The sequence below is a fragment of the Lycium barbarum genome, chromosome 1 (assembly GCF_019175385.1).
Source record: "Lycium barbarum isolate Lr01 chromosome 1, ASM1917538v2, whole genome shotgun sequence".
Lineage (NCBI taxonomy): Eukaryota > Viridiplantae > Streptophyta > Magnoliopsida > Solanales > Solanaceae > Lycium > Lycium barbarum.
Window position 1 is genome coordinate 30,347,884 of NC_083337.1, and position 18,566 is coordinate 30,366,449.

At 35.0% G+C, this 18,566-nt stretch overlaps 1 protein-coding gene and 1 long non-coding RNA gene across 2 annotated transcripts; one reads left to right on the forward strand and one right to left on the reverse strand.

The window, feature by feature from the left end:
* Positions 1 to 2,172: 2,172 nt before the first annotated feature.
* LOC132610923 (uncharacterized) lies at positions 2,173 to 3,750 on the forward strand. The gene has a single exon (XM_060325336.1). It carries the CDS (start codon positions 2,173 to 2,175, stop codon positions 3,748 to 3,750), a length of 1,578 nt encoding a protein of 525 aa, XP_060181319.1.
* Positions 3,751 to 11,170: 7,420 nt separating this feature from the next.
* On the reverse strand, positions 11,171 to 16,161 carry LOC132633954 (uncharacterized). Its single transcript, XR_009579974.1, has 2 exons — positions 12,839 to 16,161; positions 11,171 to 12,353 (listed from the first exon to the last, which is right to left on the reverse strand). It is a non-coding gene; the product is annotated as an uncharacterized LOC132633954 (long non-coding RNA).
* Positions 16,162 to 18,566: the final 2,405 nt, after the last annotated feature.

The following is an 18,566-nucleotide window of genomic DNA, read 5'->3' on the forward strand; positions in this document are numbered from 1 at the left end:
GTCAAAAAGTTGAATCAAATCGATGCAACATGTCAATACTCAATACTCATGTACTTTTACTTGATCTAGTTTGATTTTAATTTGCAAGAAGCAATAATATTTTATTTGATGTAGTATTGAATGAAAAATAAAAAACTAAATCGACAATGTGTGTATATGTAAATGATTATTTAAATTTTATTTACACATAAATATTTTAAATATTTTTCTTAATAAGCCGTCCGGACATAATCACGATATTACCTTGAAATGTGTATATATATATATTTTTTTTTTTTCTGCCAACACATTAAAATAGGGACCATTTTGTCATATCACCCCCCAAAAAAACCAATTCATTATATCTTTGGCCTCAAAAAGAGACCACATCTAAAATATAGGACTTGAAGCAAGTAGGTAATGCCTTTGACTTAGGATTAGTCAGTTCTATTTCTCGATGGGACGGGGAAGGGATAAAACTCAGAGGTAGAGTGTCACCTTGACGTGGTGGAAGCAGGGGCGGATCTACATAGAGCCGAGGGGGTTATCCGAACCCCCTCGGTCGGAAAATTGCACTGTTTATATAGAGTCAAAATTTTATTTTCTGTATATGTACTTAACGTTGAACCTCCTCAGCACTAATTATAGACTTGGTTCGGCGGGAAGGGGGTTCAGATCTCTGTAGAGTGCGCGGGTTCGAGCCTCCGTTGCCAACTTTTTCTCACCTTTTTAGTTTCAGGTTTTTTATTCTTTTTAACTAAATGGAGCGACGTCGTTTGAGAAGGGGGCAGATCTGATTGGGATTTGAATTAAATCCCCAATTTCAAAGTCAAATAATAAACAAAACCCTCTCTACTTTTAGTTTTCCCTCTCTTATACTAAATTTCCCCAATTTCCCTCTCTCTATGCTCTTTTTTTTTCTTTTCTGCTCTGCTCGCCTCCCTCTGCCACTGGTCGCCGTCGCCCTCCGCTTATCGTCAGTGGTCTCTGTTCATGGCTTCCCCGGTAAGTTGCGCATGTTCCTTTCTTTTTCTATTTTTTTTCCAAAATTTTATATATTTGCTGATTGTTGTTGTATTAGGTATAACTTTATAAGGTATTTATGAAGAAAACTAGGTTAGCTATATTCTCTTCTGTCAGCGACTCAGTTCTAGGAATGAAAGAAAAAAATAAACATTTTCTCTTTTTTTTTTTTTTTTTTGTTTTGTTTTTGGGAAGGAGGTTTAAAATAGGGAATACAACTTTGATAGAACTGTTTTTGTCCATTGATGTGCTTTAACCAATCTAACAATTGGATACATATATTTATTATTGGCAAACATGGAGCTTAAGTATTTTGCTGGTAACTTGTCTACATGCCTGTTTAATTCTTTTAAGTTCTAACAGAATTCTTACTTTAAGATTCAGTCTCAACGTTCAGTGAAGAAGTATTTTACCAAAGCATCAAAATCAACTTTGAAGTCTCATAGTCAACCTAACCAGGAAGCAAATGCTAACCATTTAGAAGTACCATTACATTCTTCTCAAGAATTTGATTTGAGTTCGTTAAAGTATGACCCGGGTGAAAGAACTCCAATCTTGGACTATCATCCAAATCATCGTGATGTTATTAGAAGAGCATACCTTCAAAATGGTCCTTGTCAACCTCGGTTTCTACAACATGAGTATCCTCAAACGAATATTTCTGGATCAATGCGCCGTTTTAATTCTGAATGGTTTGATGATGTATATCATGATTGGTTGGAGTATAGTGTTAGCAAAGATGCAGTCTATTGTTTGTATTGTTATCTATTTAAAAGCCATAACACTAATCAAGGTGGAGGTGAAGTATTTTCAACTATTGGGTTTAAGAGTTGACAGAAAAAAAAGAGTCTTGGAAACCATATTGGTCTACCGAACAACCCACATAACCAGTCAAAAAATAAATGTCAAGATTTATTGCGGCTATAACAGTCTATTCAATTTGCACTTGGAATGCAATTTGATCAATTTAAGCATGCGTATTGGATTCGCTTAAGTGCTTCGGTTGATGTAGTAAGACTTCTTATAACTCAAGGACTGACATTTTGAGGTCATGATGAATCTAAATCATCACTTAGTAAGGGTAATTTTCTTCAAATTCTCTCATGGTATGCGAAAAAGTGTGATAAAATTCGTGATTATGTACTAGAACATGCTCCTCAAAATGATCAAATGACTTCTCCAATGATCCAGAAAGATATTGTGAGTGCTTGTAAGATAGAAACAATTAAAGCTATTCTTGAGGAATTAAATGGTGACTACTTTTCCTTACTAGTTGATGAGTCTTTTGATGTGTCACGCAAGGAGCAAATGGCTATTGTCTTACGATATATTGATAGAAATGGATTTGTGATGGAGCGACTTCTTGACATTGTTCATGTTCAAGATACTAGTGTTTTATCTCTAAAGAGGGCAATTGTTAATTTACTTGCTCAACATTCCTTGAGTCTATCACATGTGCATGGACAATGTTACGACGGGGCAAGCAATATGCAAGGTGAGATCAATGGCCTTAAAATGTTGATTAGGCAAGAAAGTAGATCGGCCCATTCCATTCATTGTTTTGCTCATCAACTTCAACTAACTCTTGTTGCGGTCTCAAAAAAATGTATTCAAGTGGGAAAACTTGTAGTATTGGTTTCAAATATTTTGAATGTATTGGGATCTTCTTTTAAGCGTATGGATGAATTTCGAGATTCTCAAAAAGAAACAATTCAAGAGGCATTAGATTTGGGTGAGCTCACAACCGGTAGGGGCTTGAATCAAGAACTTGGTCTTTCAAGAGCTTGTGATACTCGTTGGGGATCTCATTTTAAATCTTTTAACAATTTTATTCTTATGTTTGGCTCTATTCTTAATGTTCTTGAATCACTTGTTCTTGATGCACGACTATTGGATGAAAGAGCCAAGACAATGGGATATCTCGAAGCTTGTCGAACTTTAGGAATCACAAATGAGCTTAATAAATGCTTACAAAAAAAGGAGCAAGATTTGGCAAATGCCATGCTACTTGTTGAAGTAGCAAAAAGAAGGTTGCAAGCGTATAGAGATGGTGGATGGAATTCTCTTATTGCTAAGGTATCTTTGTTTTGTATCAAGCACGAAATTTTGATACCTAACTTTGAGGATCCATATGTTAGCTCTTTAAGATCACGACGGAGACTTGGTAACAATAAAGTCTCACATCATTATCATGTTGAAGTGTTTTGCAATATTATTGATTGGCAACTTCAAGAACTTAAAGATGGTTTTGGCGAAGCGACGACTGATTTGCTTCATGGAATTGCTTGTTTGAATCCAATTGATTCATTTTCAAGTTTTGACATCAGAAAGATAATGAAAATGGCTAAATTATATCCTGATGACTTTAATGAATTCAATATGGGCACTCTTGAGAATCAACTTGCAAGTTACATTATTGATGTTCGTGATGTTGATGAAAGGTTCTTAAATCTAAAAGGACTTTGTGATATTTCGAAAAGATTAATTCAAACAAAGAAGCATTCAAATTATCCTCTTGTATTCCGCTTAGTGAAACTTGCTTTGCTTCTGCCAGTTGCCACTGCATCCGTTGAAAGAGCTTTTTCGGCAATGAAATTTATCAAGAATGACTTGCGGAGTCAAATGAGTGATGATTTTCTTAGCGGTTGTTTGGTGCCTTATCTAGAAAAAGATGTATTTGATAATGTTTCTAATGATGCTATTATTAAGACATTTCAAGCTATGAAACCTTGTAGAGTACAATTGTAAAACTCCACGGTTCTCGTGTAGTCTAACTTAGTTTCTTTGTTTTTGCTTCAAAAGCTCCCAAGCTTTTGCTTTTGTAATATGGCATGTTCAAGTTGCCTTTATTAATGGAAACCTCTTACTTTATTAGCTTTTGCTTAGTTTATTAGCATTTATTGTGGCATTTTATTGTGACTTGTGAAGCTATTAATTCTTTTATTGTGATGGTTTACCCTTACTGAGTATGACTGATCTAATCCAGGTTCTCTGTGTATATCTGTCTACAAATATGAACAGCTTATATAGCGATGAAAAAACCTATTATAGTGCTCTGCTGTGTTGTGCAGTGAGTTTTGCAGGATTAGATCTCTTTTTTTCATCGGTGAAAAAACCTACTATGGTGCTCTGTTGTGTTGTGTTGTGTTAGAGAAATTAATTACTATAAATTGATACCCTATACTTATATATAAATCTTGAGAGAGATATGAAATTTTGCAGGATTAGATCTCTTTTTTTCGTCTGTGCATTTTGAACCGTGTTCTAGTTATTTGTTGTTCCTTATATCAAATTGAACTTCAATTGAAGTTTCTCTTGGATCAAATACATCACTACTATTACTTGTTTTAAGTTTCTGTTGAGAATCCTTGTGCTATTTCTAAGTAGCAGGATTCATCATTGCACTTGATATTCTTGATGATTTTATGATATCAATTTTAGTTGACTTATTCTTCTCCAAAGAGTTCTAACTTATACTATATTATCTTGTGAAGGGATTTCTTTGATTTAAAGAAATATGTGGAGAAACCTTTTTCCTTTAAGAAAGTGGAACAGGGATGCCTTTTCCTGGATGATGAATATTGAACTCTGATCCGACCCGTTTTTTTTCCTGATCCGACCCGCTCATTTGCCAACACTAGCGTGCTTATTTTATTTTTTGAACCCCCTGAATGGAAATCCTGCCTTCGCCACTGGGTGGAAGTCATCAGTTCGAGCCTGATTATCCCTAAGCCCAATGTGAATTTTTCTAGTTGGATTTGCTGCCAGTTTATTGTTTCATCTATATTCTCCATTGGAGTAGCAGCGAAGAGAGACGACTAGTCACATACAAATAGACAAATAATATGTAGAGCTGAAGATGAGGAGATGCTTAAAATCTCCATGGTTTAAAGTACATTCTTTGTCAAATAACAAAAAATTACTCGAATAAAGATTATTCATAAAGTCGAAATGATATGGGTCTGATTTGAAGCTCAAAATTTGATTGATGATCCATTTTTTCTCTATAGCCCGTTCTTTCTTAAACTCCGCAACATGGGTATGATTTAAATTTCAACTTTTATATTACCGACGACGCTATATGGATTTGTAAAGTAAATCGACAGAGAAGAAAGAGAGCTCCGACCAAATTGATAGAGTAGTCCAATTGGTAACGAAAATGGAGTGAAAATAGGAGATTCAACTTTTTCTTTAAAAGACGAAATGCCCTTTGGACGGTGAAAGTGCTACTTAAAAATTGAGGATATTTTGTGAAAAAGTGCTAAATATATTTATTTTCTTAAATAGAAAATATATTTATCAATTTGAAAAATCATGTTATTCGAAAAAGTAAGTGTTTAATTATGCAAGCATTTTTAGTTCATGTCAGTTAAAGTCATTCACGGCTTAATTAATATTATTGGTCTGTTTTCCCAAATTTTTTTTACTTTGTTAAAGTTAAGAAGCATAATTAATTAATTCATCTCAATTTTATTCCAAATTGGTTTAATTTTAAAGAGTGGTTTGATGTCAAAAATAAATTGATTCCAGTTGATTTGACTATTCTTTTAACGTTTTGGGTTACAGTTGAAATGCAAAGGGTCGCATTCTACATACAATTGTGGCCACTTTTTATTCCCAAAACAGCTACTCGTTTTAGACCAATTCTCGAACCACTTGGCCCAAATTGTCAGTCCAAATAATGACTTAACTTGGCTAGCCCAAAATCCCATTAACCCGACCCAACCATTACTAATCCCCAAAGCCCCTCGCTTCTCTTCATTTATCAAAAAAATACTAACCCTCATTGAACAGCTCTCTCACGCCACCAAATTCCTTACAACTCTTGTTCGCCGCACGCCCTCTTTTGGTAATAATCAATACATCTTTTATCGTCTCAAGCTTCTATTCAGCCATTCATGGCAAGCACATTAATGATTCCTTGTCGTATTGACAAAAAATAATCTCTCTTCCTTTTCCTTTTATTACTGTTCTTATTAAGTTTTCCGTTCTTTTGTTGTTCTTTTTTCCCTTATTTCAGTTTATTAGAATGTTGTTATGCCTAAAGTAATTAAGGTTTAGCTTCTTCCATCTATGGTCTTTATTAAATCATGAAGCATGATCTGAAAAATAGCTAAATACAACCTTTTTATCTTAGCATTTCTATATGTAAATGTGAATCGTTGGGTTTCGTCTGCGATTGAGTTTGGTTTGACTTAAGTTAAGTAGGAGGATCTGCTCTTTTATAGAACATGAGTTAGCATCCTTTATTGATCTGTTAAGAAAAACGCTCAAGAATAGTAACTCTAGAATGTTTCATAATAAGTCCGAAATGTGACCGTGCTATTGTTCGGAGAGTTAAACAATTATTTCTTTAACCACAATTGATACAATAACAGATACATCGAAATGAGAAATTAAGGATATAAACAAAAGGAAAAGAAAAGATAGATAGATTGACACAAAACTAGGCACAATTAGGCAACCAAGGTTCTTCAATAACTAAGATCTCCTAATTACACTCTAGATAGCACCAACCTCTTAGGATGATCTTAATGGAATTGAATTCCCAAGCAACCAATTCTCTCACAATCAATAATCAACAAGAGCCTACCAAAGGTCTCTCACAAGTTTCTCTCTCTAGAGATAACCTAAAACACTCAAAATATTCATCAATTCATCAAAAGCCCTTAAATGAAATAAAAGACTAGGTATTCATACTAAAACATTAAGGAAGACAACTACACTATTACATAACTACCCTTAATGAGACAAGGGTTTTGTTTGACTCTTCCTTTGGAGATGAAAGTCTTGAATTAATGAAGTAGCCTATTTTGTAATCATAGCCATCCTTCACTCATTTGGCCACTTCAATGCTCATCCATCTCCAATCCGTCCTCCCATGCTATCATCCGCACTTGGACTCCCCGAGACAGTCCTCGAAATGTCCTTGAGGCAACTCGACTTGCATCAACAATTTTCTCAAACTTTTAAAAAATATTTTGAATAGTATATTATCTTGTAATACTTTTCATGTAGTTTTCGATTATGTAAATTTTATTTTTTAAAATTGAAGAATTTGTACCGGAATTCATAGTCAAAATTAAGTATTTTGACCATCATAATGAACTCCTGCACATAAATTGGGACGGATGGGTAATTATTTTATTGAACGAGTTGCTATATATTATTTCAGCTGGACAATAGATATATTTGTATTTCTCGTTATTCTCTATTTTTGATACCCTTTCTCGGTGACTTGGCTGCAATGAAGGGAGACTAACTAAATGATTAACTTAAAATTTTACTGAACGATTAACTTAAAATTTGATGTTCTAATATATACTACATGAAAATGGAGCACGTTCAAATTTTTTTTTCTTTTCTTTTTCATTAGTAATTCAAGTTTTCATTTTAATAGTTCTCAAGTAATTGTTGAAGTGATAATTAATTAAAGATTTGACTGAAAATTCATATTTTTAGAATCTGTATGTAGTTAAAGCATATTATTCGGAGCGGAGCTAGGATTGAAAGTACCGGTTTGATATAACTCAGTAACTTTGGTCAAATCTTGTATATTTGTTAAGAAGTCCATTGAATATGTACATATAATAGACTTCATAGTCCATAAACTTAAAATGCAAAGCCCAGAAACTTCAAATACTGAATTCACTTCTTTTATGTCCTAAAGCTTTCCAAATAACAAAAGTGTAATTGTTTTTTAATAAACTTACCTATATAAGTTGATAGGTTGGATTTGCAAATTGAATGATAAAAGGAAAGAAAAGAGATTACATCATTTGCAAGCCATTAAATTGTCACGCCCCAACCTTGGAATGGCGTGACTGGCACCCGACGCCTTACTGGGGCCGAGCGAACCCAGCTATAACTTACACTCTCTAAGTCTCGAATGGCAACATAAGACCGAAGAGCTAAATATGAACATAATATCACACATATGTATATGTACAATGGCCCACGATGCCGACATAGCCACTGACAAGACATAACTAGTTGTATACAAGAAGCTGTCTTCAAAGCCTCTATGAACATGACTGAAACATACAAGTCGGGATAGGGCCCCGACCTACCCGTAACACAAAATACATACACAACCCAGACTCAGCAATGCTCTAGGAAGAAATGGAGTCCACCAATCAAGACTAATACATGTAGGCAACCTACTGTGGAAGATCCTCGTCCCATCTGTCTACACCTGCGGGCATGAACGCAGTGTCCATAAGAAAGGATGTCAGTAGGAATAGTGTACCGAGTATGTAAGGCAGAAATGTAACATAATAAACATATGCTGCAAAGAAGAAGGATAAGAATCAACTTGGCACATCTGGCTTACTAATGAGAATCTAGTACGCATGTCTCTTTATACTCTCATATCTTTAACTACATCTATGTATCATACTGCGATCCTGATCTACATATCATCCTGGTGCTATCTGCCTAACTGATCAGTGGTAATTGCCCGACCGTCCATAGCACGGTGGTAACTGCCCATCCGATTATCGCCCGACGGTAGAGTGCAACTGCCCAACCGGCCGTAGCTTGGTGGTAATAACTGCCCAACCAGCCGTAGCATGGTGGTAAACACATATCTGTCCAACCAGCCGTAGCATGGTGGTAAATAAAGGTCTGCCCAACCGGCCGTAGCCCGGTGTTAACATCTGCCCGACTGGTCGTAGACCAGTGGTAATTGTAATCGACATCATAACCAAACTTTTACAAGTAATCTCTATGCACTTCTCATGGTCATCACTTAACCCGTAGGGTCTACATAATCACATAAGACTTATAAGCACAGCTCAGGCCATTAGTACTCCTTCCCGCTTGACTAGACAATAACCAAATCCTAAGATACAACATAAACCTCTCTTCTAACATTATATACCTCATTAGGGATCCTCTACTAGCACTCTATTCATGTCCTATAAAACATTCCTTAAGAACTTGTTCCTAAACTCGTTGGATTATTATTATGGAACCATCATCATGAACACATCTCACCTTAAAGGAACAAAATCATAAAGTGAGATCAACATCAATGAATAACACCAATAGCCATGAAACAAGTTCAATGATATCACTGGAACATCGGGAACTGTAAGCTTTGGTATTTTTAGAAACAGGTTTATTGAGGATATCATATATAGGTTCACAACAAAGGAATCATGCCTTAAGAAAGAAAGGTTTAGTCTTAACATACCTGGAAGCTCACTTCTCGACTTTCCAACTACCTCTTGCCTTGCAATCTATTTAAGATCGTTCGTAGTCTCGTAATCTACATATAAAACAATTCACACTATTGTTAGGCTCATCCTCATACGCTCGTCTTAAGCCTTCAATTTAAATCAATTTAGAATCTGCCGAAATTCCGGCAGCATCTCCCCTGTTTATATGTTTAGCCCGAAATCACAATACCAACAACAAACAACAACAATACCAATACCGACATCAACAACATCATTATCCATACCAATATATTCCCTAAAACATCCCACACAATGTTTTACAAATTTCTCAACTAATCAACTTGTAATACGACTATTTAATAACTTTATCTCCGTAAATAAACCTAAATCAATATTAATAAGGGAAGATTCATACCTTATCCACACTTGAACAACAATATCTTCAATATTCACCTTGAATCCAAGCCAAGATTTACCGCAATACGATATTATAACCACAACTATATGCTATCCAAACCTAAATCCCGAGGTTTCACTTGATTTGGGCTAAGATTTTATGGGCGGAAGTTGGGAGAACATTCCAAAGGTTTAGGGATGTTTGTGGAAGGTGTTGGATGAAATTGGGGGGGGGGGGGGGGGGGGGGGGGGGCTTTTATAAGGTTCTAGAGTCGGTTTCCACATACTCAAAATTTACCCTTCGCGTTCGCGGCCTTGGGTCGCGTTCGCGAAGGGTATAAATCCCTGCCCCTCTTCGCGTTCGCGTAGGGAATTTTTTTCCTCTGACGGCCTAACTTGTAACATTCATAACTCTCTATTCCAATGTCCTATCGACGAGCGGTTTGTTGCGTTAGAAGCTAGACTTCATGAACTTTAATTTAGGCTTTTGTTTTGCTTCAAAACTCCTCATATACTAAAAGATATTTCTTCTCCAAGTTGGGCCAAAGTTGCCCCTCATATTTTCTTCAAAGTTCCAAAATATTTAATTTCCTTGATTCACTTGCCCTTCAATCCTTCCATAGCTTATTCTATGAACTTAAACCCTCTCAATCATAAGATAAGATCATATAATCTCATATACCTCCAGAAAGGTAGGTCGAATCTCAACATACAAAACTAAGGGATATAACATTTTGGTCAGGATATTTATCATTGATTTTGCTATACAAATTCCTAAATCATGAACACTTTTATTCATCAATCATTGAATATACTTTACATTCATAGAGAGAAGAAGAGTTGATAGAAGTAATCAAGTAAGATAACAAATGGGATTGCGTTTGATACGAGGAAAATACCAAAGGTGTTTTCATTGTTTTCTTTTCTTATCGTATCTTTGATTTATGAACTTGAATCTGAGTAATAAAAATTATGATTTTCAATTTTCATATTTGGTTTGTCAAAATATTTTAAAAAGCATTTTGTCTATAAATAAATTTTCTTAAAAATCAGAAAAATAACTTTTCCTGTGAGAACAGGAAAAAAATTTCGTAAAGAAAAGAGATCCTTACCAATTTCCTGGGTGACTCATTGAGTGACAAAACTTATTCTTCGATAATTTTTTGTTTTGTTTTTTGTAGTGCAATGATAAAGTCGATGGTGTCGAACTATAAATCCATTGTATCATCAGTTCATCAATATTGAATCAATGAATTACCAAGTTGTTTTTGTTGAATAAATTCAATAGCTCCATATAACTCTTGGAATTCATATATATACAATTGCGAATAAAATTTTCCTCCTGTGCAATCAGTTCTTGCCCTTTCCTTAGGTGATTCTTCGACATGATTTTTCATGCAATTTACATTCTCAGATTCTGCCGATTTGACAACCTCTGCAAGCACTGCTCTAGTACACGTTACTATTTTTTTGATAGTCCAATAGGGGTCACGACCCAACCCCATGGGCCATGACTAGTGCCCAAACTGGACACCCGTATACGAACCTGTTAAATATAATTAAACCGGAACCAAGGACAATAGGGAAACTTGTAAAAATAAACGAAGGGTTCGCAACACCGCATATCATAAACCTGTCTCCTGAGGAGTCACAGCATACAATAACACAATATGCAAACCGACAAGGCTGCCACTATACACGGGGATATCCAAAGCATAACAATAACACGATACGCAAGCCGACAAGGCTGCCACTATACACAGGGATATCCAAAGCAAACCATATAGACACGGCTGACCAAAACTTATATACAACCCACACATGTCTACAGACCTAAGAGTTATAAGGGTGAAATATGACGGGACAGGGCCCCGCCGTACCCCTGAATATATATAAGTCTATATCAGAAGATCTGTACCAAAATATCTAGGCTCCGGACAATGGAGCTCTCCAAACAGCTGAGCAGAAGTCCTAAGCTGGAGGATCACCGGACTGAGTGTTTGTACCTGCGGGCATGAAACGCAGCCCCCCGAAGGAAAGGGCTCAGTACGAGATATCTACTGAGCATATAAAGCATGAAATGCAATAAAGAGGTTCATGACTGAAATAGAGATTTCCGGAGACAAGTATGACAATAAGAAATCACTGTACCTGTGCCTTGTGAAATGAAAATCATGCATAGCTATATCATCTACCATATCCGGCCCATTATGGACTCGGTGAATAAAGTCATATACATGTATACCATGCTCGGCCCATCAAGGGTCTCGGTGCCATCATCATATCATCATATATATATATACCGTACCCGACCCTCTAGTGAGGGACTCGGTGAACAATGCAGTGAAACTGTGCACGAAAACATACCCGGCCCGGGACTCGGTGAAAGATACATTACGGCATGCATGAGCAGAGTAGTGAGCAACCATATGCAAACTAAGTCATATCTGAGACTCAATAGAATAATCAAAATGAATTATCATTTGAAAATCAAAACAATAGTCATATCAAGTACCCTTCGAGTGTCAGTATGGATTATATCAAAATAGGACGGCTGGAATCATAGACACGTATCAATACATAATAAAATAAGTTCTGGGAATCAAGAACATTAGCCATCCTAGTGTCTCTAAGAATAGGAGCTTCTTTGGAGTTATATGCTCGTTGTCTGTTTGTTTCACAAAGACTATGCCAAAAAGAAGGAAGGGATAGCTTCACATACCTTGTCCGCTTCTTAAGTTAACCATAACTTAGGTCTCGGGCTTCACCAATCTACAAACAATACCAAATATGGCAATAATCAATTTAGGATACTCTTTCAAGCCAATCCTTAATTACTTAGAAATCTAACGATATTTGGGCAGCATCTTTCCTAAAAACACAATAATCCTCGTGATTCCAACTTAGCCAAAATATCAATCACCATACCAACAACAATATAAATAAATACATATCCAAATAGAATCAAATCCATTCTTAACTCACTTCCAAAATAGCCCAACATACATTCCTATACCGATACTTGTATACACTTCTTTATTTTCGTATATACATAGTATAACAACAAACACAACAACAACTACAACCAATCCCACGATATTCCAGCACACCAAACAATTTATAACAACCACCAAACATCCCACATGATAACAATAACAATTTATCTGATTTCCGATATAGTTTTCGTAATTCTTTCATCTAGCAACGTAGATACGACTCGGATAACTCAAATACATCTAGGGGAGAGGATTTCTTACCTTATGTGCCAAGATTTAATCTTCTTCCACCTTAGTCTTGAACAACTGTACCCAGTCCGTTCTATCATGAGCTTACTACAACCAAGAGACTACCATAACTTAACTGAAATGGGACGTGAGGTTGCTGCCTTTGCTTCCATCAAATGAATTGTTCCCCATGGTTAAATCAAATGGTTGCTGAACGTTTGTTTGCCTCTTCATAATGAATCTTCAAAGAAAAATGTTGCTTACTTTTTTTTTTGCTTCCAAAATGAATCCCAAAAGTTACTAAATGAACTCCAAGTGAGAAATGAACAAGCTGGACGTATTTGGTCTGCTTGAATCCACTAAAGAAACACGTGGACTGCTACCACTTCATTAGCTACTCATTTGATTAATTAGTCACTATAATTTAACAAGGTCACTCCACGTTGACAGCCCAAAAAGCCACATTTATCTATACTTATAATTACACATAAAGATGATCTTTCCCCACATGGGACCCACGTGGACATATTGTCCCCTAAACATTACCTAAATGTTTTTAATTTCCACTATCTCATAACATTGACTAATTACCGATATAAATAATGTTTGATCTCAATTCACTTAAATATTACCCACCTCTAACTCACTTCATTATTATGGTCATGTGATATGGTCCTAGTCCATAGCCTCATTTGCCACACATAAAATATTATTTCCAGTCATCGTCGACACACTTTTCCATCTTAAATCATTTCGGGACTTCATTTCTCGTATACACCGAATTCTTTTATTTTCATGTTTGACTATGACCAAATCTTACAGTCGGTAAAATTTGCTCATGTTGGACGGTTCAATTTCCTAGTCCAAAAATACAGGATATTATAGCTTGGACTGTATTTCATTTAAATAAATTTCGAACCTCGACGAAACTTATTTTCTTAGATTTGTTTAACTTCTAATATTTATAACACATTTGTACCATCAATACAACCATCTATAAGCTTGGGAGGATAACCTCATTTCCTTTACCAGTGTCATTTAACTTGCACGCTTTCCAACGCATGAAAACGCGGGATGTAACAATAGGCATCCTAAATTCTTGCTTATCAATATCAATTTCAAGAATGCTTTGACAACTAAACTTTTGCACAATGGCTATTGTGATCACATAAGGAAACCATGTGGCAGAATCACCAAAAGAAAGGGCAAGGAATGATCGTACAGAAGGAAAATTTTATGCAAAATTATATATATATATATATATAAATTCCAAGAGTTATATGGAGCTATTGAATTTATTTAACAAAAACAACTTGGTGATTCGTTTATTCAATATTTATGAACCGATGATGCAACAGATTTATGATTCGGCACCATCGACTTTTTCTTGCACTACAAAAAATAGGAATTACTGAAGAATAAGTTTTGTCACTCAATGAGTCACCCAGATAATTGGTAAGGATCTCTTTTCTTTACCAATTTTGTTTTTCCTATTCTCACATGGAAAGTTATTTTTCTGATTTTTAAGGAACATTATTTTTAGACAAAATGCTTTTAAAATAATTTGACTAACCAAATATGGGAAAATTGAAAATCAGATTTTTTTTATTGCTCAAATTCAAGTTCATGAATCAAAGTTACGAATAGAAAAGAAAACAGTGAACACACATTTGGTATTTTCTTCGTATCAAACACAATTCTCATTTCCTATCTTACTTGATTACTTATATGAACTCTTCTTCTCTCTATGAATGCAAAGTATATTCAATGATTGATGAACAAAAGTGTTCATGATTTAGGGATTTTATAGCAAAGCCAATGATAAATATTCTGACCAAAATTTAATGGCTTGCAAATGATGTAATCTCTTTTCTTTACTTTTATCATCCAATATGCAAATCCAACCTAATCAACTTATATAGGTAAGTTTAATAAAAACTTTTACATCTTTTTTTTTTATTTGGAAAGCTTTAGAACATAACAGAGGCAAATTTAGTATTTGAGTTTATTGGCTCTGCATCTGACGTTTATGGACTATGAAGTTTATTATATGTTATTCAATTGACTTCTTAACAAATATACAAGGTTTGAACCAAAGTTATTGAGTTCTATCAAACCCGTAGTTTCAATCCTAGCTCTGCCCCTAATAATATGCTTTAACTACATACAGATTCTGAAAATATGAGTTTCCAATCAAATCTTTAACTAATTATCGATTTATCGATCACTTCAACAATTACCAGAGAACTATTAAAAGGAAAACCTGAATTAATAACATGCTCCATTTTTCATGTATTATATATTAGAACATCCAATTTTAATCTGATCGAGCTCTACAGCTATTCTCCCTTCATTGTAGCCAATTCACTGAGAAAGGGTATCAAAAGTAGAGAATAACGAGAAATACAAATATATTTATTGTCTAGCTGAAATAATACATAGCAACTCGTTTAGTAAAATTACTATCCATCTGTGCCCATTTATGTGGAGGTGTTCGTAGTACGGTGGTCAAAATACTAAATTTTGACTATGAATTCTGGTACAAATTCTTCAACTTTTAACAATAAAATTTACATAGTCGAAAACTACATGAAAAGTACTACAAGATAACATACTATTCAAAATAGTTTTAAAAAGTTTTAGAAAATTGTCGTTAAAGAAATAATTGCTTGACTCTCAAAACTGTAACACCTTGACATAAAATGTGACGGGGGGAGTACTATTTTTCTTAAGTTACAACACTTTTTAAGTAACTATGTTACATAAAATGTAACTATGCTCATTTGCTGTCATTTTCCTTTATACATTTTATGAGTTTTTTTAATGTCTGTGTCAAATTCCTTTTTCTTTAATTTTCTATCCTTTCGAGCCGAGGGTCTTTTAAAAACAACCTCTCTGGCCCACAAAGGTAGAGGTAAGGTCTGCGTACATCTTACCCTTCTCAGACCCCACTTGTAAGATTACACTGGTATGTTGTTGTTGTTGTATGTTTCATTCCGAACTTATTATGAAACATTCTAGAGTTACTATTCTTGAGTGCTTTTCTTACAAGACCAATAGGGGATGCTAACTCATGTTCTATAAAAGAGCAGAGTCTCCAACTTAACTTAAGTCAAACCAAACTCAATCACACATGAAAATCAATGATTCACTTACACCTATAAAAATGCTAAGATAAAAGAGTTGTATTTAGCTACTTTGCAGATCATGCTTCATGATTTAATAAAGCTCGTAGAGGGGGAAAAATTAAACCTTAATTAATTTAGGCATAACAACATTCCAACAAACTGAAATAAGGCAAACAAAACAGCCATGGAAAACTTAATTAGAACAAAAATAAAAGGAAAAGAAAGAGAGATTGCCTTTTGTCGAGCAACGATCTAGGGCCGAATTGAGTCGAGGATCACCTCCGAGCTTTCACTAGAAATAATCAATGCTCAAAACACAGAAATGAAATAAAACTTTAGACGTTTAGACAAATCGAGAATCTAACTCGTCAAGATGAAATTCTCGCCTTTGAGTCGGATAATCGAAGAACTCCGAATATGTGGTGAAAAAACCGCAAATAGATGATGAAATGGGGTTCTATTTATATAACCCCAATTCTAGAATTTTAGAATATAATATATATGTGGGAAAATGTTTGAATTTGAAATTCGTTTATAAATATTTGAATTCTGAATCTCATTGATAATCGTTTGAAATCTTCAAATTCATACTGGAAAATAAAAGAAAAGACCAAAAGAAATGAAAAGAAAAAAGAGGAGCAGGTTATCATTCAAAATTGTCAATACGACAAGGAATCATTAATGTGTTTTCATAATTGGACGAACAGAAGCTGGAGACAATGAAAGCTCTATTACCAGAAAAGGGTTTGCGGCGAACTAGAGTTGTAAGGAATCTGGTGGCGTAAAAGAGCTGTTCGATTAGGGTTAGTATTTTTTTGGTAAATCAAGAGAAGAGAGGGGCTTTGGGGGATTAATAAAGGTTGGGTCGGGTTAATGGGATTTTGGGCCGGCAGTGTTAAGTGTTTATTTGGGCTGGCGATTTGGGCTAAGTGGTTCGAGAATTAGTCCAAAAGAGTAGCTGTTTTGGGAATAAAAAATGGCTACAATTGTATGTAGAATGTGACCCGTTGTATTTCAAGCATAACCCAAAACGTTAAAAGAATAGTCAGATCAATTAGAATCAATTTGGTTTTGACATCAAGACCACTCTTTAAAATTAAACTAATTTGTGATAAAATTGAGATGCATTAATTGTTCAATTAATTAATTAAGCTTCTTAACTTTAACAAAGTAAAAGAAATTATTTGCGAAACCAGACCTATAATTGTAATTAAGTTGTGAATGACTTTCAACTGACATCATTACAGATGCGTGCATAATCGAACACTTACTCCTATGCACTCTAAGAATCTGGTTCTTAGAGTAATTGTTCAAGAAGGTAATGCAACGAATATAAAAGCAATACAAGATTTTTCACGTGGAAAACTCCTTGTTCAAGGGAGTCAAAAATCACGATATCTCTTATAGGATTTACGAATACTTCACTAAATCTAGAGCCTGATAAAGGTTACATCTAACCTAAGGACATGTTCTCTGAACAGTCCGCCTATGACAACAGTTTAACCAATGAACACCTATTACACAATACTTGTAAAGGTAAATGGATGGAACCACAATAGAACCTAACCTAGACAAACTAATTAACTTAATGATAAATCTTGATAAGCTTCGGTTCTTCGTTGTCTTGAAGTTGGCTCTCTTAAGACAAAGTGTTGACTGAGCTCACTTAGGCTCTCGTTGGAATGTTGTGATTTGTGTTTGTGGTTAAGCTCCAAAGCTTTTTCATGTTGTGTTTATATATTAGTTGTCGCCTCTTGAATGTAGAATCTAACCAAGTTTTAGTTTCATAATTGTACTCGGAAACCAAACATTGTTTGACTTGGTCTTCCTTCTTTCTTTGTATGCGCGTCAGCAAACTTGTTCCTACTTCAATATTAATTTTGTGTTGATCAACTTATGAAAATATTATCATAACTTGAATTCGAACATTTCATCGAATAGGAATTAGTCAATATTATGTCTTCTCTTGTGTCGGCGTGAAATAACACTTCAGTCCCCAGTTACGTAATAGTAAGGATCAGATCCTTTGAACAATTTCTTTATTGATATGACTGCTTCACTAAATCCTTTGGAGATCTATTTGAATATCTGGTTCTTCAATGAATCCTTCCTTATGTCTCCCTTGATTGTCAATAGGTACATTATTTGCCAAATCATCAAAACTTCAATGTAAGCTCATATTCTATCATTGAGTCAGTAGCTACTAAACAATTTTCCCCTTTTTGATGATGACAAATACATATCAGCTTCATATATCGTCACGTGCCCTTTGATCGGCTTTCTTCAATTTCTTCAGCTCTAGATCAAATTTTCCCCTTGGATTGGGTTCTATGTTCACAATCTTCCCCTTAGAACTAGCTTTATGTTGTTCTAACACTACAACTTTGTGTTGATACAACTAAGGTTCACTACACGAGGTTTGTAAGCACGCAGTTCACCCGCAAGAATAAGAAAATTTTTGATGGCCTGCTCGACCTCACTCGGGGACTAACCTTCCACTTTTTGTAACAATTTAGGCGGCTAGGTTGTATGGAACCTGTAAAATGATATGTTTCCAAATATGTAAGGACCAGGGTTTTCAGTTCAGGACATTTATTTTCCAACCTTATAACTCCATTTGTTTTTCTCCCTTA

Excerpts from the sequence above, each read along its gene's own strand:
- LOC132610923 (XM_060325336.1), top strand. The coding sequence starts at position 2,173 with ATGACTTCTCCAATGATCCAGAAAGATATTGTGAGTGCTTGTAAGATA.